At 53.4% G+C, this 25568-nt stretch overlaps 2 protein-coding genes across 4 annotated transcripts; one reads left to right on the top strand and one right to left on the bottom strand.

The window, feature by feature from the left end:
• The first annotated feature begins 22 nt into the window (after positions 1-22).
• TAX1BP3 (Tax1 binding protein 3) lies at positions 23-5157 on the top strand. Of its 2 annotated transcripts, NM_001034474.1 has the most exon segments (4): positions 27-120; positions 3308-3427; positions 3833-3910; positions 4192-5157. In NM_001034474.1, coding segments are annotated over 4 exon segments (375 nt in total). In that variant the 5' UTR covers positions 27-81; the 3' UTR covers positions 4330-5157.
• Positions 4944-25445, bottom strand: CTNS (cystinosin, lysosomal cystine transporter). 2 transcript variants are annotated; one of them, NM_001102264.1, is given in 11 exon segments: positions 4944-7430; positions 8048-8165; positions 9946-10116; positions 11142-11261; positions 11351-11450; positions 12340-12471; positions 12586-12689; positions 14820-14904; positions 17675-17753; positions 22097-22176; positions 25047-25095. In NM_001102264.1, coding segments are annotated over 10 exon segments (1104 nt in total). In that variant the 5' UTR covers positions 22158-22176; positions 25047-25095; the 3' UTR covers positions 4944-7296.
• Between the last annotated feature and the right edge of the window lie 123 nt (positions 25446-25568).

The following is a 25568-nucleotide window of genomic DNA, read 5'->3' as shown; positions in this document are numbered from 1 at the left end:
TTAACCAAGAGAGGGCGCGGCCGCGGGGATTTTCGCTGAGGGCTTCTCTAAACTACACTTGGTTACCAGTTTGGGGTCGAGATGTCCTACGTCCCGGGCCAGCCGGTCACCGCCGTGGTGGTGAGTGCGCTCGCGCGGGCTCCTCCTCGTCTTGGCTAGCCCCCACTTTGCAGATAGGTAAACTGACACCCCAAACAGGTTGACACAGCGTCGAGCGGGGCTCTTGCAAACTTGGAGCCAGAGCTCCGATTCCCGCTCTGCCTGAGCCGGGCCGCGGTCTTCCCCATCCATGCAACAGAAGAGTCTGGGACCCAGAAACCTCCTGAAGAGCCAGGATCCAGGCCAGACCCCGCGTATTACCGCCGCCGCTTTGGACTTCTCTCAGCCAGCCGGGAGCAGCGAAGATTGAGGAGAAAGGCTCCGGCTGTGGGAGTCTGGGAAAGCGCCCCTTTCCTGGATCTGTGTCCCCAGCTGGGCAGCCGCGAGGGGCGGGCGCCGGCCCCGACGTCTATGAGTCGCAGCCTCTGGAATGAGGAAGTGCTTCCTCCGCTCTAGCCGGCGCCGCCGCCCAGAGGGAGGCTTGCGGGGTGGAGGTGGCCGGGGCCAGCGTAGCAGCCAGACCCTCACCCCTCCTGTGCAGCCTTTCCGTCTCGGACCCACCGCCGCCCGGGCCAGGGTGAAGGTTCATGCAACGGGCTCGATCCTGATCGAACTTTCCATGGATTCCCAGCCCTTGGGGCAAAGTCCAGGCCCCCTAGCTGGCACTTGGGGCCTGAGGAGACCTTTTGGGGTCCGCTCAGGCCCTACTCTCCTCCCTTGGGTCGTCTCGGGTGCCAAGTACTATTAGAATAGGTAAAGGCAGACGGGGACATTAGAGCCAGATGTTAATGCCACAGCTGGATGGGACCTGCAGGCCCCATTCTGTGGCTGAGGTGGGGAAACAGACCTAGAGAGAAGTCTGCTGCTGCTGCTGCTAAGTCGCTTCAGTCGTGTCCGATTCTGTGTGACCCCGTAGACGGCAGCCCACCAGGCTCCCCCGTCCCTGGGAGAGAAGTCTGGTCATGCCTAATTGTGCAAAGAAGCCCTCAGAAAGGAACCAGGTCGCTGAGAAGAAATGCCTTCTGGGCAGCGAACGGGTTGGGTGGAAGTCCCATCCCTGGGGCCTGGGACTGGCTACAGTATTTCAGATGGCAGTGCTGGGGACTCCTGCAGTTAGGTGGTGTGACCAGGGAGCCACTGATAAAAGCTGACCTTTGAGGGTGAGCTTAGAGCACCAGCTCCAGGACCTGTTGACAGCAGTCCTCAGCTTCACCCTGGCTGCACCACCTGGCTTTTCCCAGCTCTCTAGCTGCCCTAAAGAGAACAGGTCAAGTTTGCTCCTTAGCTGGGAAAAAAAAAAAATGGGTGTAGGTGGGAAAGCAGAGAGGGGCAGTAACCTGCCTGACCTTGCCCAGCAAATCAGTGACGGGACCTTCTCTCTCAGTCTTAGAGCCTGTACTTTTTTCTGACCTTGGAGAGTGTCAAAGGTGTGCAGAGGTGTATGTCAGAGGAGGTGGAGGCAGGCCCGGAGGAGCGCACACGTTTGGGCACAAGGACGTAGGTCCAGTGGGCCACAGATGTCACGCTTCCTACAACCCCTTTCTCACATGTCATGGCTGGTCCCTGGGCCTTCCTCAAAGCTTTAGGACCTTGGCCTTCCAATTCTTCTCATACTAGGAACATGTCTGAACACGGTGGGTGGGGTCTGGCCTCTCCCTCTTGTCTCTTGGATCCAGGATGGGGTGGAAGCAGCTCCTCCCTACCCCATGCCCTCTCCAGTGTAGTGAACATTTTGGCTTCTCCTCTGAACTCTGGCTTCATAGGCTGGTCTGCTTTCTGGACCCCTGCCTGGAGCGCTCCTGGCTCTCCAGCTCAGCATGCTCCTTCCCCTCTGGGGTCCCCATCTGGGAGGTGGTTGTGTTCAGCCAGGCCAGGTGGCCAACCCGGTGCTCCCTTGATGCTTTTCTGCCACAAGTAGTCTGGAGTCTGTTTTTTCATTTTATTTTAAATTTGGCTGCGCCTGGTCTTAGTTGTGACCTGTAGGATCTAGTTTCCTGACCAGGTATCAAACCTGGACCTCCTGCATTGTGAGTGAGGAGTTTTAACCACTGGGCTGCCAGTGAAGTCCCTGGAATCTGTAGATCTCACTTTCTTAAGTGGCTCATGTCCCCTGGCCTCCATATTCCACCTTGGTGAGACACCTGTTCCCCTTCTGCCTGAGCGGTCGTTCTAGCATCAAATTTGACCACGATCTACCATCACCCAGCCCTCCCCAACTCCTAAGAGCTCCAGGGCCCAGAATCAAGATCAAGTGGCCAAACTCCTGGTCAGTCCAAGGCCTGGTGCAAACAGTACCTCCTTCCTGAAGCCCCTCTGGTCGAGATCCAGTCACCTTTTGGTTTGGTTTTTTTCTTCTTCCTGTTAAGACTCTCAACTTTGGAGGTGGGGCTGTCTGGTCTGGCTCCCAGCATCTGGTGACCGGAGGTGCCTGCTGAGGACTTTGAAAGAAGCCTGGCACAGATGGGAACCCCCAACCTCAGAGTATGGTGGGAGAGCTCTAGATCCCTTCTCCGCTTCCTGCACTGCTCAAGTCAGGGCCTGAGGCTTAGGGAGATGCCCCCTCCCTCCTGTCCTCCCAGCCTTCTTGATCTGGGTTCAGCCTCATTTCACCTCCCAGTTCCGGTCCTGCACTGTACACTCCGGTCTCGTGGACATGTATCCACAGCACCTTCAAGCCTCTGCTCCTGTTCCTTTGGCCAGGACAGCCCTTCCTCCTTTCTGTGCAAGTCCAGTCTCTGCTTCTCCTGAAGCATCTCCTGGCTTGCCCTGGACACGGCTGGCTCAGCAATCTGAACTGGCTCAGCCAGGTGCCTGCATTTGTTTTCAGGGCCTGACCACTCCTGCCCTGTGTGGTCCCTCCCTTGGGACACAGGAGCCCATCCAGAGCAGCCACAGCAGCCTGGCTTTTGGGCCAGGAGGGGCTTAACATGTGTGAGGAAGGCTAGTGCTTGAGGCAGAGTAAGCTAGAAGTTGGGACGGAGGGTTGTTGGGGGTGGACTGGTATGGCTGAGTTCTGTCTCAACCCCCCAGCCTCCCAGCCTCGTGATCAGCTAGATTCCTGGTGACCAGCTAGATTCCTGCAGGAGGCCCTGGGCCCTTCCTCCAGGACATGTCTACCCAGCCGCCTGAGGCTGCTGCAGGGGTCACAGACCCCATTTGCTCTCCACATCTGCTCATCCCCAACTTGTTTTTTTTTCATCTTTGCCAGCAAAGAGTTGAAATTCACAAGCTGCGTCAAGGTGAGAACTTAATTCTGGGCTTCAGCATTGGAGGCGGAATTGACCAGGATCCCTCCCAGAACCCTTTCTCAGAAGATAAGACAGACAAGGTGAGCTGGACTAAGATCTGGGGATCTCTCTTGTGGGGCACAGAGGCCTGAGATAGTGGCTCGTTGTTTCCTGGGCCTTTGTGGAAGGAGCAGACCTCCTCTCTCTCAAATGGTCCTCTCTTAAGAAGGTCCAAGGAAAAAAAGAAGGTCCAAGAGATGATCTGGTGGGAGTAACTAGGGGTGGGGTGGGGGAGAGTAGGCCTCCCAGCCCTCCCAGCATAGGAAGGCCCAGGTGGCCAGCAGGGGTTGGAGCATCCGTGGGGCTGCCCTACTTCCCCCTTAGCTGTCTTAGCACGGCCAGGGTGTGGGATAGATGGCTAGGAGTATGCGCTGCTTGGCTTTGCTCTATGGCTAGGTGGCCAGTCCAGTGACCCCCAGGGATTGACGTGGGCTGCCTCTTCCCAGGGCATTTACGTCACACGGGTATCCGAAGGAGGCCCTGCGGAAATTGCTGGGCTGCAGATCGGGGACAAGATCATGCAGGTAACCAGTGTCCCGAAAGAGGAAAACAAGGCTTGTGCTGGAGGGTGTAAAGCCCTTGGGGTTGTTGGGCTGCCCCTACCTACCTTCCTGGGCACCTGGGAGACACACCGAAGTAGTTTAGGAGCCTGTGCTGGATCCCTCTTGTGTGTGTGTGTGTGTGTGTGAGCACGTGCCCAGCCCGGGGACATCAGCTTGGGTGACCTAGGCCCCCAAAGCCCATCCTATTTTCAGATCCCAGAAGGCAGTGACCTGAAGGGGGCTGTGTTCTCTCCCTGGGCCAGGTGAACGGCTGGGACATGACCATGGTCACACATGACCAGGCCCGGAAGCGGCTCACCAAGCGCTCGGAGGAGGTGGTGCGTCTGCTGGTGACGCGGCAATCGCTGCAGAAGGCCGTGCAGCAGTCCATGCTGTCCTAGCAGCTGCCAGGGGCCCCGGCTGTGCCTGCCCGCCCTTTGTACAGTGACACCACTTCCACGCTCTGTCTGCCTCTCATCCTGGCTTCTGCTCATTGCTGGGTCCCCCGCTCAGAAGGGCAAGAACGGATCCCTGGCCCGGCCTGATCCCCTCTCCCCGCACTGGCCCAGGGCTCTGGGACCATCTCTCCCCCTTGGATGCTGAGGACTGGCAACAGGGCCTGGAGCCGAGTCACAGTCAGCCTGCAGTGACCAGTCTCGGCCCCCAGACCCTGCTGCCTGGCCACAGTAGTGCCCAGGTGATCAGGGGCCCCACTTCCTGATAGCACCACGCAGCTGAGAAGCACAGGGCTTGGCCCTGCCCCTGTTTCTCAGCTCCGCAGTGCCTGTGCCCCACGCTTTTCCCTGCATTCCCCAGAGGGGACTCGATTCACTGCCAGAGACACTACGAAGGTCTGCCTGGATGGAAGCCAGGCAGGCTCATAAGTCACCCCATTTCACCCCCACCCCCCAAGGGGCGCTGGCCTCCCCCAGGGTTCACCTGCTTACAGGATTTAGACGAGGGTAACATTTCAGGGCAGTTTTCAGGATTGCCCGTTTTTCTCTATGCCTGTGGGTTTAACTTTTACATTTTTTTAATCACAGCTTTGATACAAAGTGTTTTTTATCTCACTCTCTGGAGGTGCCAGTTCAACTTTGGAATTTAAGCTTACTAATTCACACGCGGGAGCTACTCTTAGTGAGGGCACTGGCCTGACTTTGGTTACTATGGAAATGGGGCAGTGGGAAGCTGCCCTACATTCTGTGCCCAATAAACAGTGCTGGAATTCATTCATCAGGGGTCTTTGCTGAGACACGGGGGAGGGATACTTGGGGGTGAATTGTCAGAGGGCTTTGGCCGTGGATGAAGCCCATCTATTCCCAAACCCACTGATGCTGTACTGGGCTAGGGCTGCTCTGTGGGAATGTCTGAGAGTCCCTTCCCTGGAACTGGGCCAGGGAGACCCCCACTACCTTGGTGTAACCTAGCCTCAGCTCCCACTGGGAAGGGGCCTCATGGACACCAAGGGCAGACACGCACTCCCTAGACATAAGAGAACTCAGTGTATCCATGCCAGGGATGCAGGCTGTGGTTTGATGGTATGGGAGTGAGCTGGGGGGCGCTGTGCCCTCTGCGTGGCCCAGGACTGGTTGCAGTACTGACTCTGGGAATTGCCGCCACTCATAGACCCACTAGCCTAGGCAAGTTAGATTTTTGCAATCTCCCATCTTTAAACTGTGTTACCCAACCACACACTGGGTGGCCCAAATAAATGAGGCATGTGGGCTTGGTCAGGCTGCACTTTCTGCTTTAGGGAAACAAGTCCCTAAATTCTTTGATACTTAGTACAGCTGGCTAGAGGAAGAATCTGGAAGATTTACCACCCCCTTCCCCTGCCCCTTCTCCCACATACCCTTAAAGAACGCATCCAGCCCTTGCTTACGGCCACACAGCTGGACTGCCACACCTTTGGTCATGCAGACGGCTCCTGTGGGACCAGCCTGACCCTGAGCATCCAGCAGTGCCGCCCAGCAGGGCTCCCCTGGTGATACACTGGGTTGGCACACAGCCATTTCGGGATTGGTGAACTTCCAAATCCCACGCACTTCCTTACGGTGGAATGACTGAGGCTGTCTCTCTAAGCCCTAAGGACTTGGTTCGGAAGCCAACACACCTGCCTCCTGCATCTGGCAAATGCTCAGTTTGCAGAGAGGAAATGAATCAGGTTTAATTGAGGACAGAAGCCCCTCGTCCATCTCATGGATCGACAAGCTCGAGGTATGGACAAGGCACATCTACCTCCCCTCCTGCCAGAGGCAGGACGACTGCTTGGGGTGGGAAGGAAGGGGCTCTGGGATCAGGCTGGGCCCACAAGGAGTGTGTGAGGTGGTCTCAAGTCCTTTGAGGCTCTGGAACAGCCGCAAGTTGGTGAGTCTCAGGTCGGAGTCTGGGAAAGTGAGGGAAGGGGGCTGCTCTCACCACTTGGCAGGTCTAACATGCCTCTAAGGCACAGACTGGTGTGTGTGTATGTGTGTATGTGTGTCCTATCCTCCAAACTTGGGGCAAGGAGCGCGTGTGGGGCCTGAACATGGGAAAGTGGAGGTAGGCAGAGGCAGAGGAGAGTAAGCCACTCACTTCCGAAGCAGCCCTCTGAAAAATCCCAAATGGCTCGTTAGTGTGACGAAGATTCTGAGAGAGCTGGATGTGAGCTCGGTTCTGAACCAATCTGTTGGGCACCTCAAGGTTTGGAAATAGTGGTCCTTTACGAGAGCCTGGCTGTGGCCACCTGGATGTAGGGTGAGTGTCCGCACTGTTAGTGCTCAGAGGACGCAGCCTTCAGAGGCGGTGCCCCAAGGCCTAACCCCAAAGTCCTAGCCCCTCTGCCACCAACACCAGCGCCTCCGGGTCTATCAGACACAGCACCTGGCTGCTTGGTCTCTGAACACAGCAGTGGCAGCAAGGCTCCCTTGACTCTCCCAGCTGCCCGGTCAGTCCTTCAGGCCGCTCCCAGAAACACTGGTTGCTTGGGCGGCGGGGCAAGGCCTTCAGCTCCAAGCTCAGTGCTCAGTCCTGCCTGGGACGGCTGCCAGAAGCCCTGTGTGCTGCCTGAAGCCTTAAAGAAAACAGAGATGCAGCATCAAGATGCAGGAGGGCCAGGGGCCTGACCGGAAAGGCCCAGGGCAACAGACCGCCAGCTATTAATCTCTGCACACAGTCAGGGTGCCTATCCCAGAGGGAGGGTCCTCCCTGGCCTGGCAGAGTCCAGGATGAAGGCAGGCTGGTTCAAGTTTAAGGCGTCTGGCCCCAAGGAACAGAGTGCTTCTCCGCACCGAGCCAGCCCAGCTCTCCAGACCGCTTCTCCAGCCTTCCTGATGGAAACTTCCCCACCAGGGCCCGGGCCTGGGCTCTTTCCACTGGTTCCCGGGGAGCTAGTTCAGCTGGTCATACCCTGGTTTCTTTCTGTACAAGCAAAAGTGCTGGATGAAGAAGACAACATCGAAGATGATGGAGAAGATGCCGAGGCCAAACTTGGTTGGGTCTCCGAAGATCAGTGTCCACTGGTCTGTAAACAGCCAGAGGGGATGGGATGGGTTGTGGTTTTAGGTTGGATGCTTCTCAAACAGCTGGAGCACGTGGGGCTTCAGGGAGTCAGTGGAGGGGGGGTTCCCTCCTCTGCCCAGGAAACCACAAATCCTCTAGCTGCCAAATCCCCTAGGCAAGGGACTTCCCTGGTGGTCAGTCCAGTGATTAAGAATCCACCTTCCAGTGCAGGGAATGCGGGTTCAGTCCCTGGTTAGGGAACTAAGATCACACACCATGCTATGTGCTCAGTTGTGTCTGTCTTGTGACACCATGGACTGTAGCCTGCCAGGTTTCTCTGTCCATGGGATTTCCCAGGCAAGCATACTGGAGTGGGTTGCCATTTCTTCCTCCAGGGGATCATCCCCACCCAGGGATCAAACCCAGGTCTCCTACAGCGCGGGCTGATATTTTACCATTGCGCCACCTGGGAAGGGTGCAGCCAAGTGAATTTAGAAATGCCCCCTAGGTGAGCCTCACCCAAGGCCTGGGACTGGCTAGGATTCCCGAGTAGGGGAGGGGTGGTTCCCAGGAAGCCCTGCCCCTACCGCCCTGCACCTCCAGCTGTCCAGGTGGGCAGCAGCCTGCTGGCTGACTCACCATTGTTGTAGGACTGCAGAAACATCTGGAGGAGACTGAAGCTGCCCCCAGTGAAGTCCAGAAGCACGTTGCCAATGCTCCAGCCCTCGGTGCTTTTGTAGTGAAAGTTCATGTAGGCCTGGGCCAGACAGACAGACGGAGGGCGGTGAGGGGGCTGACCGGCGGCCTCCCGCACCTTGTGACTATGTCCAAACAAGAGCGGCTGTCATGCCTCCCACTCCTCTGTTTGGACCTCAGCCCCCAAAACACAGTGACCTTTGGACTTGGAGCTGCAGGCACACTCTGGGCGGGTCCTGGGGTCTCATCTGTGAGCCAAGCGAACAGAGCTCTCCTCCCCATCCCTCCCCACCTCCACCCCCGGCTCCAGACTCCCCACTCCAGCCAGGGCAATGGGAGGAGGGAGAGGGGTATGTGTGGATGCTGTCTCTCCGTCTTCTTCATCCTTCCATATATCCTGGCTTTCAGGCAACTCTGATTTGTTTCTTCTCACCTTCAAATGGAGATTCTCCCCAAACTCAGCCTGGACTTCATGTTGGGCTTATGAACCAGCCTGGGAGGTCCAATGACTTACTTTGGAATCCCAGCTTCACCACAGGAGCTGTGTTACCTTGGGAGAGTGACTTGAGTTCTAGCCTCGGTTTTCCCACCTATGGAGTGGACTTAACTCCTTCCCCAGCCCTGCTGAGGCTCTAGGGCTTCCACCTTGGGCTTCCCAGGTCCAGTCCACTTGGACATCACTCCTCTTCCAGGTATCAGGGCCCCACACTCTTCCTCCAACACCAGCCCCCTCTGGGCGTCTCTGCGACCGCTCTTCTCACCACCCGAGGGACGGCTTGGCCTCCGTAGTGGTCTTCTCCCAGTCAGCCACCTGTCAGGTCCCCTTCTTGGCCCTCTCCCACTGTCTTTCGTGCTTGCTGCCACCTCTCCAGTCCTGGATGGTCCTAGACATCTCTAACTGAGGCTCCTGCCTCCCAGGTTTCCCAGGCCCGAGCCTTCCCACACTCAGGACTGAGGCCCTACTTCCCCCAGACCCTTCCCCTACTCTGAAGCCTCCTTCCCAAGCCCCCTGGACCCTGATCCCACCTTCCTAGCTTCACACTGCTCCACCAGCAAGGCCTCCTCCGACAGCACCTTTGTGAAGAAAGCACTGGCCTGGAGTGGCCCCTCCTCCCTGGTCCATGGGACTGAGTGCTGCTGATCCTTAAGGGCATAGCTCTGTTTCCACGCCCTCCAGGGGACTGGCCCTGACTCTGGCCAAAAGGTTCTCCTTCCTGAGTCCCTGGAACAAAAGGTTCCCTGTGCTGGGGAAGCGAGTTAAATGAGGTCCCAGATTCATGAGTAGAGCCTGTGGTTGTCAGTTCTTTCATACCTGGACTGGTCCTAGGCCATTCTGGCTGTGGCGGAAGCTGTGTGACTCTCAGTCCCCGACTCTGAGTAGGACTGTCTTGAGCACTCAAGGGAGGGTTTGAGGGCCCACAAGGAGGACCCTGGGTGCTGGTGGGCTGCCTCCTCCCAGCTCATCTCCCCAGTATCCTGCCGTGGCTTGTCAGGGACATCAGTTGGTGGTCATGGGCAGCGGTGGTAGGGTGGCGGGCAAGACTGAAGTCATTAGAAAGGTGGCAAAGGAGAGAGACGAGAGTGATCTACATGACCCCGACTCTCAGAGCTGAGCGCGAGTCAGAGAAATGCTACCAACTTCCCCATGGGATTTCTGGGCCCAGGGAAGAGCAGGCAGAGGTCACGGCTGGCTTGGTGTGATGTCCCACTCCTGCTGGGCTCGCTGGCCTCCTGGTAGCTTTCCAACCCACATCTTGCCCCAGTCAGAAGCTGCCCCCAAGGGATCCGTGTCCCTCTCATGCTAACAGCCACGGGAAAAGGCGGGCAGACCTTGAAGGTACCTGTGGAAAATACTTGACCAGCGTCACTGCCAGCTTGATGTAGGAGAAACAGAAGAGAAACTGCAGCCATGTGGTTGCCCCGACCGCAGCCATGATCAGGGCGATGAGTGTGAAGAGCCAGGAGAGCACCAGGAAGCTGATGGCCAGCCAGGACACACGCTGGCTGCCTCGCTGGGGATGAAAAGGGGAGGGGGAAGGGAGGGACATGGGTGGGGTGGGGGTGGGGTGCGGAGAGCCCAGTACCACCTACACCTTGTCACTATCAGAGCCTCTGGTTCCATCCTTCTTGGACTTAGCAGAGCCCTTTTGCTTCTTGTTCCCACGTTGCAGGACTGGGTCCCTCTCAGAACCCACGAGCAGGGAAGAATGCGAGGACCTGGCCCCCATCACGTCGGAGGCCTGGCACCTCACTGCAGCCCAGGCTCCTTTGGCCACCCGAGGGAGCCTGCTCAACTCTGGAATCTCTCCCCAACCTGTGTACCATTCCCCAAAGCAGGCCTCCCTCATATAACCTTCTCAGCAAAGGGTAAGAAAATCCAGAAGGTTTGTGAAGGTCAGGCCGAGCAATCCTGGCTGACCTTGCAGGTGGGAAGAGAATTCCCGGGGGGAAGTGGTGCACCCACAGGGAAGTGAAAGAGAACAGTGGCATCAGTGACGCCCTGAAGCACGTGCTAACACACACCGTCCTTCCCTGCTCAGTGGATGGTGGTCCTCCAGCGACAGCTGTGCCCAGGCTCCCAGCTCGGCTCTCAGGCCCTTGTTCCTGCTCCCTCCACTGCCATCCTGGCCACACCCACCTGCTCTCGGTTCCTCTAGCTGCTCCCTGGGCTTCACAGGTCTGTCCCCCTGCAGGGGTGGTCCACCCTGGCCCTCTTCCCCATCACCACAGAACATTATTCATCCCATGGACCACAATTCAGCGCCCTCCATCCCCCTCCTCCCTGCTGAGTTGTGGGGCCCACAAACTGCCCGCGTTCTCCCTGTCCGCTCAGCTCTCAGCCTGCTGGGTCGTCACTGCCTCCCTCTGTGTCCTTCACCGCAGACCTGGGGGCGCCCGAGGGTTTGGGCTCACAGGACCCAGCGTGGGGCCTGATCTATGATCCAAAAGCAGATGTGAGTGGATGGACACATTTCCCTTCTGGGGGCTTCCGTGTCCTGTGTAAAAGGGCAGGTGGGGGCCTGGGGTCGCGGCTCACCTCGTACAGGAGGCACTGCACTATGACAACCAGGGTGAGGGCGACCGCGTGCAGGCTGAAGAAGACGTCGTTGCTGTCCACGGGGTTCACGCCGTTGGGGTATTTGAGGAGAAACTGCTCCTGTGTGGGGGTGGGGAGAAGCTGGGGGGTGAGGGGCAGCCTGACCGCCGGCCAGCTTGGTGGGGCTGCGGGGCCGGGCAGGGCTGTACCTTGATGGAAGGCACCCAGAAGAGGCCGATGTTGAACACGCTGTAGGCCACGAACCCCATCAGGTTGAGGACCACAAAGTCGAAGCTCAGACCCACGACACTGGGGGAGAGGGACGGGGAGACAAAGCAGGGTGTGGGGGAGCCTGGAGGACACAGAACTCCCCAAGGAGAGCACAGTCCTCAGTCCCTCTCCATGCCCACCCCATGCCATCTGACCCCCTCCTCCTCCTGGGGCTGTCTGGAGGCCTCCTGCAGAGACGAAGTGCCTCCCACCCTGGTCCCAGCTCAGCAGCACCTCAGAGGCCCACACGCCTTGTTGGCCTTGTGCCTGAAGCCTGGGTCTTTAAAATCAGGGTGGGCCAACTTTCTTCTCCAACTTGACACAAACTCCTCCAGGGCCGCGGGGACCAGGAGCACAGCAGCTGTGGGTGGACCCCCCCCCTTCTCGCCTACCCAGGTCCTTCTCCATCTCAACTGAGAAGCCCCATTTGGTTGCTTTCAGAGAGAGGGGCTGAATTGGGCAAAAGACCAAATGCCCAGCACTGCAACTGTTACATGGGCTGTTAGAACTTTCACATCAGACCACTTCTAAGAAAGGGCAGGGGCTTCCCTGATAGTACAGTGGATGAGGATCTGCCTGCCAATATAGGGGACATGGGTTCGATCCCTGGTCCAGGAAGATTCCACATGCCCAGGAGTGACTAAGCTCATGTGCCACAGCTGCTGAAGACCCAGGTAACATGAGAAGCCCGAGCACCGCAACAGAGAGTAGCTTCCGTTCACCGCAACTAGAGAAGCCCACGTGCAGCAACAAAGACCCAGTGCAGCCAAAATAAAATAAAATAAAAATGAAAGGCAAGGGTGGGGGTGGGTGGGTAGGAAGGCAGAAGAGCAGAGGGATAAGTTGGAATCCAGGCTGCCTACAGCTTCGTTGGAATGCCCGTCCTACTGGCCCCAAGTGAACCTGCTTGTAAAGCTCTGTGGGTTACCTTTTCCGCCTCCAGTTGGTGATCACCTGAGGGTAGAAGGAGACCGACCAGGCCACAAAGTAGATCCAGCCAATCACCTGGTTTATGATGCTGACGATGTTGCTGTGGATCACCAAGAAGCGTATCCTTGGGCTGGAGAGAACGTGGGGACCAGTGTGAGCTGGGGCTGGGGGTCTGGAAGAAACCCCACGTGCCGGCACTGGCTCCCTCCTCATCATTTAGGGCCCCCGCTGGTGGCCATCCTACCTGGTCTGGTTGGAGTGATTTCCATGCAGATAAGTGGTAACTTGTCCAACACTTTGAGATGTCACTCGAAAAGAGGAATTTGTTGTTCCAGGAGGCACCACAACCTGTTAGAAAACTGAATCAGGTCCAGAGCTCCATAGTTATTGGGACCTTTAGCGAACGTCCAGCTCCAAGCTATTCACTAGGGAATGGAGGGACAGGTCACACAAGCCCCTGCCTTCTAGGAACTTCCTAACAGGAGGGAGAAATGTTGGGCCAATCAGCCAACCGGATTTCCCCTACTCCAGTGTAGACGTTATGAGCAGAAGGGCCCTCCCTCCCCTGGCTTATCTCTTCCTCTCACTAGATATTTGATTTTGGACAAGTTATTTGAGCTCTGATCTCAGTTTGCTCATCTGTAAAAGGGGATGACACAAGAGTCTACCTTACAGGGTTGCTCTGAACGACATGATGTCCGTAAAGCTTACGGCACTGACACAGCAAGCAGTGAACTGTTTACCATCACTACTACCCTATGATGACTGTTATTAACTCGACTTCCTCTACCATGGACAGCTTTTCCAGATCCACAGAGAGATGTCTGCCCCACGCCCAGCCTGGCTGCCAAGAGACAAACCAGAAGAGATGCAACACACCAGACACTGCAGGGAGAACACCTTTACTCTCATCTCTGTCCAATGTTCCTCGAAAGCTCTGCTGTAACAAACTGGAGGCCTGCCTGTAATATCTGACCTCCCCATCACGCCTCCTGATGCTCTCGAATTCTGAGTGAGGCAGGGAGCGGGATGAGACCTTCACTGGATCCCACTGTCCCCCTCCTCCCATCTCTCTGTTCCCTGGATCATGCCTGGGCCCCACCTTCCACCCATGTCGTGGGCACCGTGAAAATGGGGCTCACTGGGTTGCAGTGGCTTCTTCAGGGACCCTTGAATATGTATTTTGGCTCTTATCCCCTGAAATCAGGGGGCTTCGGCAGGACAATTGAAATGGTGCAAGTGGCTGCTGCAAAGCCTGCGATCCAATTCGTGGCCAGTGTCTTGTGAGCTTCATTTTCATGAAGCGTACTGCTCTTGGCTCTTATTTTCCTATCCTCATCAACACTTACTTTTAGCAGGATTTGCTGGCAACACTGTTTGTGTTTCTAAGTGGCCACCAAGTCCCTTCTGGAACTAGGCATCTGCCCTGTATCTGATCATGTGTCAGTACTGTTGGCTTGCTCAGGGGCTCAGAGCTGATTTGCAGCCCATTTCTACAACCACTCACGGCCTCCTGCTGAGCCTCAGGGCTACCACTTCATTCTGTGTTTATCTTCATTCCTGTGTTTATCTCTCATCTGTTTTTTTCCCCTCCCTACTGATTTAAAAAAAAAAAAATCAAGTTGACTGGTAATTGGCTCGAATCCTCCGTTAGGAGGAAGCAGTGTTATTAAGATATAAATGTATAAAGGCTATAAATAGCTATTACTATTATGCCAGACAGCCTCTGGCACTGGTTTTTCCAGACACTCAACCAATGGAATCCCAGAAGGGAAATTTGCAAACTTTAATGTGGACCCAAATCATCTGGGGACTCTTACTCATATGCAGATTTTTAATCAGTAGGTCTGTGATAGGGTATTTCTAAAAGGTTTTAAGGGGGAGAGATAGATTAGGAGTATGGGATTAACATATACACAGTATTGTATTATATATAAAATATATAACCAACCAGGGCCTACTGTATAACACAGGGAACTATAGTCAATATTTTGTAATAACCTATAAGGGAAAAGGATCTGAAAAAGAATATATATAAGAGAATAAATATTTGTGTGTATACCTAACAATCACTTTGCTGTACATACACCGGAAACTAATACAACACTGTAAATCAACTATACTTCCATTAAAAATAAAATTAAAAAAAAGTTTTAGAGCAAAGACAATGCTGCTGATCCATGGATGCTCTTTGAGGAGCAAGGTCTTAAAAAAATTCATCTTAAGAATTTGTTCTACATTCTCAGAACCATTTCTGCCTCACATTTTTTACCATCACCTTCCTAATTCCATCTTGATAGCATAAAACATCCATTGTCAAAGAGACTATCAAAGCCCCAGATCAGAGGTTTCTAGACTAACAGGTCAGGGGCAGCCCCCGGTGCACAAACAAGGTGGCCTACTTCCACAAACTCTTAGTGAAAATGTGTTTTGTTATCTAGTCATTTTCTACCCATTCTGTTAAGATTCATTACTTACTTCATCAGGGAGCTGAAGGATAGTAACGTTTTTTGAACGAAATGTGATTTCAAAAGTGATCACCAAGGTTGCATTTAAAGGGCGCCTGTGGAGGACAAGAGTCTGGTTACTGCTGAGACGCTGGACTCCTTGAGATCTCAACCCGCCCTCTGGACTTTGTGGTGGGCCTGGCACATCTCAGGCAATTAGGGTGACGTAGTTTCACTTTCATGCATTGGAGAAGGAAATGGCAACCCACTCCAGTGTTCTTGCCTGGAGAATCCGAGGGACGGAGGAGCCTAGTGGACTGCCGTCTATGGGGTCACACAGAGTCGGACACGACTGAAGCAACAGCAGCAGCAGCAGGGCTATGTGCTTAGCCCTGGGGGTTTGAGAGGTGGGGTCCCTTTGGCCAAATGAGAACACAGCTGGTGGGAAATATTCTGTGAATGCCACACAAGGTGTTCAGAGGCCGACAGGAACATGGCATTTGCTCTCCTGGGAAAGACTTCCGAGAAGGGCCAGGCAGCGTCCCCAGAAAGTGATGAGACATGTCTGAGTGGGAGCAGCCTGTGGGGCTCAAGTCTGTGCTTAGAGGCCTGGAGTTAATCTGGAAGGGGGTGGGAGGCTGCTCAAGGACTCTGTGCTAAGAGGGATGATGCGTTGTATTTACAAGGTGTCAGTGTGCAGAAGTGGCAGTATCTGGGGATGGGATGCAGGTCTGTTAGGACGCCTTGGTGCCAAAGCTCTAGTTTAGATCAGACATCCTAGGAGAGGTGAGGAAAAGGGAGAAGGGTAAAGAGGGGGAAAAAAACCCACTAGGATTCCAGACCTTCATCTTAGGGCATCCTCATGGCTGGGAGGCACAAGCTGGGGAAAGCAGGGAAGGGTAAGGAGGAGGTGGGCTCTCTGGCACAATCTGGACTAGGTGGGCACCCTTGTGCAGGAACCAGCAGAGGGCAGCTGGAGAGACTCTCAGATAAGGCTGACTGGGAGCACTACACAGTGGGATCCACCCAAGGGAGCTGGATGTCATCTCAGAAAGTGCTGCCAAGTGACTCAGCTCCTTCTCCCAACCTTCAGTCAGTCAATCAGTTCAGTCGCTCAGTCGTGTCCGACTTTTTGCGACCTCATGGACTGCAGCATACCAGGCTTCCCTGTCCATCACCAACTCCCAGAGCTTACTCAAACTCATGTTCATCAAGTAGGTGATGCCATCCAACCATCTCATTCTCTGTCATCCCCTTCTCCTTTTGCCTTCAATCTTTCCCAGCATCAGTTTCTTTTCTAATGAGTCAGTTCTTTGCATCAGGTGGCCAAAGTATTGGAGTTTCAGCTTCAGCATCAGTCCTTCCAAAGAACACCCAGGACTGATTTCCTTTAGAATGGACTGGTTGGATCTCCTTGCAGCCCAAGGGACTCTCAAGCGTCTTCTCCAACACCACAGTTCAAAAGCATCAATTCTTTGGTGCTCAGCTTTCTTTATAGTCCAACTCTCACATCCATACATGACCACTGGAAAAACCATAGCTTTGACTAGACGGACCTTTGTTAGCAAAGTAATGTCTCTGCTTTTTAATGTGCTGTCTAGGTTGGTCACAGCTTTTCTTCCAAGCAGCAAGCGTCTTTTAATTTCATGGCTGCAGTCACCATCTGCAGTGATTTTGGAGCCCAGGAAAATAAAGTCTGTCACTGTTTCTATTGTTTCACCATCTATTTGCCATGAAGTGATGAGACTGAATGCCATGATCTTAGTTTTCTGAATGTTGAGCTTTAAGCCAACTTTTTCATTCTCCTTTTTCACTTTCATCAAAAGGCTCTTTAATTCTTCTTCACTTTCTGCCATAAGGGTGGTATCATTTGCATATCTGAGGTTACTGATATTTCTCCCACAATCTTGATCCCAGCTTGTGCTTCATCCAACCCAGCATTTCACATGATGTACTTTGCATATAAGTTAAATAAGCAGGGTGACAATATACAGCCTTGACATATTCCTTTCCCAATTTGGAGCCAGTCTGTTGTTCCATGTCCAGTTCTAACTGTTGCTTCCTGATCTCCAGATTTCTCAGGAGGCAGGTCACGTGGTCTGGTATTTCCATCTCTTTAATAATTTTTCAGAGTTTGTTGTGATCCACACAGTCAAAGGCTTTGGCATAGTCAATAAAACAGAAGTAGATGTTTTTCTGTAACTCTCTTGCTTTTTCAGTGATCCAATGGATGTTGGCAATTTGATCTCTGGATCCTTTGCCTTTTCTAAATCCAGCTTGAACATCTGGAAGTTCATGGTTCACATACTGTTGAAGCCTGGTTTGGAGAATTTTGAGCATTGCTTTGCTAGCATGTGCAATGAGTGCAATTGTGCAGTAGTTTGAGCGTTCTTTGGCATTGCCTTTCTTTGAGATTGGAATGAAAACTGACCTTTTCCAGTCCTGTGGCCACTGCTGAGTCTTCCAGATTTGCTGGCATATTGAGTGTAGCACTTTCACATCATCGTTTAGGATTTGAAATAGCTCAACTAGAATTCCATCACCTCCACTAGCAATCTTCAGGATTCTCTTCAAATATTTAGAGCCTTGCAAAGGACTACTTTGAAGTCCAGCATCAACTGCTGGTCACTCAAGGAGCTAAGAAAAAGGCTCACGTGTCTTCCCCTTCCTGCCAGAAACAAAGTTTCATCAGTTGTGGGGGGAGAGAGAGATCTTGGGACCTCAATCTGCAGCCCAGGGCCGCTGCCTGTCTTTCCCTGGCTTGTCTTAATGTGAAGAGGCAAGGGCATCACTTAAAATATGAATATAGTGAGCAGGGGTCAGCCCTGACCCAGCCTTGGGGCAAATGGGCTGGGCCGAGGACAGAGCTGGGCCTGGGAAACTTACGGGAGGGAGATGCTGACGCTGGTGGAGCTTCCTTTTTCCAGCTTCACGATGGGAGGTACAGAGAAGTCAACTGTTGACTCTGGAACAACCCAAATCAATAACATGAGTCATTACGACTGAGAGCTCAGGCCCATGAAACACTGGGAGGAGGGGCCCTGACACTTGAACTTACGCTTTATAACCACCTCTATCCCCCAGGCGAAGACCCTCGAGGTTCTGAGAAGCTAAGTAAGTGACTGGGAGGGAAATGCCCTCTTTATGCACTTTCTCCTCCTGCTGCCAGAGACAGAGGGAGACACAGGCCTGGCCAGGAGATGCTGTAGCTTATTCCTTCCCCACAGATGAGCTCTAATGGTCTGCAGGAGTCACCTAGAAATAGAAACCACAGAGCCCAAAAATTGGTCACAAAGGAATTCAGCCACGATCTGGGACTAGAACACGTGGGCTTAAACCACCTCTTCAGATGGAAAGCACAAGGGTTTCCTCTGTTCGTGGAGCTAAAATGGCCCTGCAGAACCAGTCCTGCCCCTTCCTGTAGTCTCAGAGACATCTTGTTTCAAAGAACCGCCTTTGGTTCCCTGTAAAAGCCCAGCTTACCCCATTCACTGATCCCCTTCTGGAGGCTGACCCTGCTGGGGACTTGGGGGAGACGGATGAACAACACAGAGTTTCACTACCGGAGATTTCTTCTTGGCATTAAGATGTTAACTCAGGAGGAGGTAGGCAGATAGGCCTCTGGGGTGAAGGAGGAAGCAGGTTTGGGAGGCCAAATACAGGGCAGTTGGCCACAGGAGTTACCTTCTCTGGGACTCCTCCTGTGTTCTCTGGGCAGCACTGCCCCATCCCTGCCCCCACCCCAGGTGTGTCTACTTCACTTCCCTCACCTGAGAGACTTCAGGGTGACTCACAGCCTAAGGTGTGATCATGAATCTAGACTGGGCTGGGAAGGGGGCCCACAGGAGAAAGTAGGTGCTCCATTTGATGAACATGGTTCGTTCCGGAGGCTGTGGCTGAAGGTGAGGCCCAGGTCTTCCCCTCCCCAGACCCCTCAAATGCAGAAGATGAAGAAATGAAATTTTAGATGCTCAGGTTGGGAAGGAATTTAAAAGTTCCCTAATTTGACCTCCACTGTCTGAGCTCCTTCTCAATACTCCTCCCTGGCAGTTTCTCTTCCTCTGGCTGGACAGCTGGGCCAGTGGCAGAGGAGGGGAGGGAGGAGATGGGGAAGAGGCAGGGAAAAGGAAGAGTAAACTCATCTCCCACAAGGGAACTGGCCAGCCTGAAACTCACACTCTGGGGCCTGGCTCTGGGACCTGGGGCCTCTCAGCTCTGCCTGAGCCACCTTCTCCCTGCCAGCCCCACGTGGGAATGCAGGTGCAGGCTCTGTCCTCACAGGACTTTAGCCCAAGATGGGAGGCAGTTAGGAAGCTGGCATCATACAGTATCCCAGAAAAGCACATTTTAGAGTCTGCTCCGGGGCAGGAGGCTCTGGATACCACATTGGAATAATCAAATGAGACTCCCTGAAGGCTCCTCCAAGAAGGGCCTTTGCTTTTTAAAAACGAATCCTCATTGGCATCTCTCCCACTCCACACCAGCCACTGCCGTTCTCTAATTACTACACCAGTGAGAGGTGGGCAACGTGACGCCTACTGTAGACAGAAGAAAACAGAGAATCCCAAGAGGGGAACTGTCGTGTCCACACAGCTCAGAAATGGTAGAGGCAGGATGCAAACCTAGGGCGGCTTCGGGTCCAGGGCTCAGGTCCTTGCCACTAGGTGGCAGCACTTCTAGGGTCCACCCACAGCCGGCAGGGGCAAAAAACACTGAAGGTGAGTGAGCTCACCATGTGCTGCTGCTGCTAAGTCGCTTCAGTCGTGTCCAACTCTGTGCGACTCCATAGACGGCAGCCCAACAGGCTCCCCTGTCCCTGGGATTCTCCAGGCAAGAACACTGGAGTGGGTTGCCATTTCCTTCTCCAGCTTAGTCGCTCAGTTGTGTCCAACTCCTTGCAACCCCATGGAATGTAGCCTACCAGGCTCCTATGTCTATGGGGATTCTCCAAGCAAGAACACTGAAGTGGGTTGCCAAGCTCTCCTCCAGGGGATCTTCCCAACCCAGGGATCAAAACCCAGGTCTCCAGCATTGCAGGTGGATTCTTTACCATCTGAGCCACCAGGAAGTCCATCACATATATCAAGGGCTAACTCGGTGCCAGGTCTTTTCATTAATTTCTTTTAATTCTGACAACTATGAAGCAGACTCTTTCAGTCCCTGGAGGAGAGGAGGGCCTGGCAACCCACCTCAGCGTTCCTGCCTGGAGAAAGCTCACCACAGGCCCTCCCTATTGTTCAGTCCCTCAGTCCTGTCTCTTTGCGACCCCATGGACTGCAGCATCCCTGCAGTCCCTGTCCTGCACCATCTCCTGGAGTTTGCTCAAAATCATGTCCACTGAGTCAATGACGCCATCCAGCCATCTTATCCTCTGTTGCCCCCTTCTTTTCCGGCCCTCAATCTTCCCCAGCATCAGTCTTTTCCATTGAGTCAGCTCCCTGACCACTCCCCAAAGCAAAGACAAGACAGGCAGGGTAGAATGAAGTCAGAAACCCAATTCTAGCTCCTTGATTTTATGGTGGTTTCTGACTATTCCTTTATAACATTTAGGAAAAAAGACTCAGTGACACAATGCAGCACGGGTCCCAGTCTCGTTACTTGGTGGCTGTGTGACTTTGGGAGAGACTTCTACCCTCTCTGGGCCTGTTAGCCCTCTGTACAATCGAGTAGTAGCAGCTGAATTTGTTCTTTCCGAGGGCAATGAATTAGCATGACTAATGGAACTTTATTTAAAGCAAGCCAAGGTGCATGCATGCACACTTTTGGGCCTTAGTCCCAGAGAATATGACCCAGCAGGTCTGGAGTTGGGGCTCTGGCATCCGTACTGAAGAACACCAGGCTCCATGGTGTTCTTTCTTTCTTGGAAGAAACCTCTTCTTTCTCGGAAATTGCTTCCCCACAAGCAATTCCCCACAAGTCACGCCTTCCCCACAAGGTGTGCCTGCAAAGTAACATGACTGATTGTTTAACAAACCTGGAAGAGCTGATCAGATGACCAGTGTTTGCTCAGAGACTCAAGAGCCCAAATGACTAGCAGTGGAACCACTGTGCGTAGCTCTTGGCAAACTTCGGCAAGGGTTTGCATAGTTTGTGCAAGGTTAATTTGGAAACTTTGGTTGGGAGTTTTAAGATGTAGTTGATTTTTTTTTTTTTTGGCCACACTGTGAAGCTCATGGGATCTTAGTTCTCCAACTGGGGACTGAACCCAGGCACCTGGTTGTGAAAGCATGGAGTCCTAATCCCCAGGGAACTTCCAAGATGTACTATAAAAAAAATTATTTTCATTTTATTTTTTGGCCTCATTGAGTGGCATGCAGGATCTTAGTTCCCCAAACAGGGATCGAACCCATGCCTCCTGAAATGGAACTGTGGATTCTTACCACTGGGCTGCCAGGGAAGTCCCTGTATTTGATTTTTTTTTTAATTTATTTTTATTTTTTCTAGTTCTACCAGTTTATTGCTACCAACCCGTGACCCTCCACCCTCATGCACACGTGCTCAGTCATGTAACCCCATGGACTGCAGCCTGCCAGGCTCCTCTGTCCATGGACTTTTCCAGGCAAGAATACTGGAGTGGGTTGCCATTTCCTTCTCCACCTGTATTTGATTTTTGACAACAGCCAGATGATCAAAATAATGGGCCTGGTGTCACTGGAGGCTTTACACAGTGTTCATGGAAAGAATTTCAGCAATGTTTGGGCAATGGAAAATTGATGGTATAATACAGGCCTTTAAAGGGCCCTGCCCTGAAGGTCACGCCTCACAAGGATACACAAACCCTGATGTGTTTTTCGATAACCAGCCCAGATTCTGTAAGGCCCCTAGCCCTGCTGAGCCCAGTTCCTCTGTCCTTCTCTAAGGGAAGGGCTCTGTCATCTTACCAGGGGATGCTGGGCAGGCTCCTCAGGTGTCTTTGCTTGGCAGAACCAGGTAACAAGGTGGCCACCTCAGCTGCTTCTGCAGCATCTCCCAGGACCCATAAGTCACTCTGTGAGGTCCACGGGGTGGAACACAAGCTCTTCTCTACAGACATTATCCCAGATTTTTGGAGCTCCACAGTTTGACTTTGGTGATACAGAAAAGGGAAAAGCGCCCCCAGGGCAGAAGGTCAATTATTTGTGAACCATTTGGCTCCCTGTAAAACTCCTGGACTCCAGACCTCGGTCTGTTCCACCACCTGGGTGGCCACCTAGCCAAGAGGCAGATGGACACATGCTGTCTGGATGGTCCTAAACCTTTGGCTGCAAACAAGTAAGGCTACCTCCTCCATTTCGCTCTACACAGCAGATACCCCATTTCTAGACTTACCACATTTCTCTATGAGCTGCAGGGGGAAAAGGATAAAAATAACCAGCCACCTCCTTATCATGTTCCTTGATTTCAATGAACTAGGAAGAAACACAAAGAGGAAGAGAAGTTCAGGTTAAAGTAGGATCTGCTTAGCAACAAGTGGACAATAAGCCACCTGGAACCATGCATGGACAGTTCATAAAGGACTTTCACTTCACACCTGTGACCTCACAGGCTTTGCATCACCAGCTTGGAGAAGAGGTTTAGAGAGAATCTATCTTTCTTTGATATGTGGGGAAATGGGCTCTGAGAGGCTCAGTGGGTTGTGTAAGGCCCTACCCTGAGGAAGTGGGCAAATGCTGAATTTTTCCCTCTTCAACTGTTTTGTGCAACCTAGACAACAGAAAAAAAGATGCAGCCTTATTGGCTGGGGGTTCTTTTATTTTTCACAAGATATTAAAACCGTAGTCAGATATTTGACTCCATGAACCTATAAACTTTAAGGAAAAATTTTTTCTTTAACTAGCTTTATTTATTTTTGGCTGTGCAGGGTCTTCACCGCTAGTTGCAGTGAGTGGGAGCTACTCTCTGGTTGCGGTGTGCGGGCTTCTCATTGTGGTGGCTTTTCTTGTGGAGAACAGACTCTAGGGTGCGAGGGCTTTGGTAGTTGCAGCATGTGGGCTCAGCAGTTAATTCTTGGGCTCTAGGGCACAGGCCCAATAGCTGTGGTGCACAGGCTTAGTTGCTGTGAAGCATGTGGGATCTTCCTGGATCAGGGATCAAACCCCTGTCTCCTGCACTGGCAGGTGAATTCTTTACCACTGAGCTACCAGGGAAGCCCCAAACCTTAAGGAAATTAACTTTATTTCCTGTCCTGGGAGAAGCGTCTATAGGTTAATGCCACCAACAGACTCTTGATTAGGAGTCATTTTTCATTTGACAGGTGTCACTTTTCTGGGACCAGCAGGGATCACTGACAAAGGGGACCTGGTGTGGAACAAACCCCAGATCAGTCCTGGAGCAGTTTATTGGTTAAGTGAAGGAGATGGGTTGCTGTGTACCCATAACCCCCACGCATGAGAGGTGAACCAAAGGTCAGGAGGGGGCAGATCAGCATAAATATCCATAACTTGGTTTCTACATGCTGCTTTAGTGTACAAAAGCTTTCCCACCTTCCAGCATCATCTCCCCACTCTCTGGCCTCTGCTGGGTGCCTTGTCCTTGGCCCTGTATTCCCATGCTCCCTTCTCCTCAGCTTTCTGTACGATGACCTGCAGGAAATTGCTCTCTGGTCTATGTGGAATGACCTCCCCCCACCCAACCTCTTCTTGCCACTCTCTGCTCTCCACACCTGCTTATGTCCTCAAGCTCAGGGTTTAGTCTGTCCCCCAGGGCAGATTCTGGGTTTTCTTTGAGGACTCAGACGTGCAGAATCAGGCCTAACTGGCTCCTCCTTCATTCCACAGGAGTGGAATGTAGACTGCGGACCTCAAATTCTTGGACAACAAAAGTTCCCTGGTCCCAAAGGCTGACACATGTGGGAGGAAAGACATCAGGAGAGATAGAGACCTTGAGAGATATGTGGTTGAATAAAATGTTCGAAAAAGATCAAGTTAATAATTACACAAAAACTAGTGTCTTCCAAATGCTACAAAGTAGAAATGGAGAATTTCATCATTATGGGCTCTGTGTGGCATGCTGCTCCCCCAGATGCCAATTGCTTCAAGAAGTCTCCCACTCCCAATCCCCTCCCCAGGGCTCCCTGGGGTGAGGGGTCTCCTGAGGCAGCTTCACTTGGTCAGGTATCCAGTTAATTCTGTCACCTGTTCCACCATCTGGAACTCCCTAGATCGTCTTCTCTTGGAGAAGTAATACAGGGAGTGGCAAGGAACGTGTGTCCTGGAGAGTGACTGCACAGGTTTGAACCCGAGCTCCCCATTTATGAGTTGGGCTACTTTGGGGCGTTACTTGATCGCCTCAAGCTCCAATTTCCTAAAGTGAAAACAGGGACAGTGGAAACTAAATCACAGGATGTAGATGAAAAATGAAGCACGATTTGTGGCCCCTTCATGCATGCATGCATGCATGCACATTCTCAGCTGTGTCTGACTCTTTGCCACCCCCATGGACTGTCTGTAGCCCGCCTGGCCCTTCTGTCCATGGGATTTCCCAGGCAAGAATACTGGAGTGGGTTGCCATTTCCACCTCCAGGGAATCTTTCCCACCCAGGGACTGAACCCACATTTCCTGCGTCTCCTGCATTGGCAGGTGGAATCTTTCCCACCAGCCACCTGGGAAGTCCATAGCCCTTTTATAAGCAGTATTACAATTTCAAGAGGGAGAGGTTGGTAAGAAAAAACGGTTGAGAAACAATGCTCTAAAGTATTGATAAATACAACCCTTGTCGAGGGCACTTAGCAAGCTCTCACAAGGCCTACGTTATTTCCCTCAACATTGTTGAAAGAGGCAGGGCCCAGTACTCCCCGCTTGCTCCAGACTGAAAGCCTCGGAGAACGGAGTGGGGTTTCGTCCGGCCGGCGCTCAGCACCTTGGAGCCCAGGTCGGCGCTCAGCACCTCAAAAAGAGTTCCTGAAGTGGTCTGTCCTCTCAGTGTTTCCCCTCTGGAAAGCCATCTGCAAACTCTGCCACCCGATTCAAGCGACAACTAAGCAGAAGGCGGGGAAGGGGCGCTAACCTACAGTGGAACGGAGCCTCCAAAACCATCCTGGCAGCCCGGTGCCCTCTGCCTCCGCTCGCTACTACCAGAGCCCTTCAACCCGGGGGCTGTCCGGTGCCGAGAGGCCGGGACTGGTGGCCGGTGAAGGAACCCTGGCGCGGCTGAGGGAGGCTGGATGCGCGGCAGGCTGCCCAATTGACTTGCTGTGCCAGTCTCTGGACCTCAGGGGGTCCGCCTGGGAAATGAAGCGGGGAAGCCGAGGGAGGCTTTCGGGGCCGCGTCGGCTCTCACCTGAGGTCCTCTAGGCTCAGGGCATCGACCAGATGGAACGAGGCAGTCGTCTCGGACTGTACCCGCTTCCCGGGGTCGGCTTGACATACCGTGAGGGCGGGCCAGAAGTCACCTGACCTGAGCCGCCTGATTCGCGGACTACGGGCCTCGGCGCGATGCAACCTGGGAGCTGTAGTTTTCCCGGGCCTCAGTGAGACACCTAGGGGTTGGTGAGGAGCGGAGGGGCTCAGGCAACTTGGCAGGGATGGGGGGTACGGTAAATGGGGGGGCTAAGTCCCTGTTAGGGCCACAGGGCTCTCGAATCTTCCAGGGCCTGTCCGAGAACTCCGAGACACTTTGGAGAGAGAAGCTGAAGCCTCGGAAAACATTGCACACCCTGCCTTGCGGGGCGGGTCCTCTAGGTCCGGTCTTCCCCGCGGCTCGGCCTATAACTGGGGCCCGTCGCGCGGAGTGCGCGGAACGCAGCCCTCCTCAACCAATGGGAAGATGAGAATTCTGTGTGTTGGGCGTGGCTGGAAAGAT

Source organism: Bos taurus, chromosome 19 (assembly GCF_002263795.3).
Source record: "Bos taurus isolate L1 Dominette 01449 registration number 42190680 breed Hereford chromosome 19, ARS-UCD2.0, whole genome shotgun sequence".
Classification (NCBI taxonomy): Eukaryota; Metazoa; Chordata; class Mammalia; order Artiodactyla; family Bovidae; genus Bos; species Bos taurus.
This window is presented reverse-complemented; position numbering and strand designations above follow the sequence as displayed.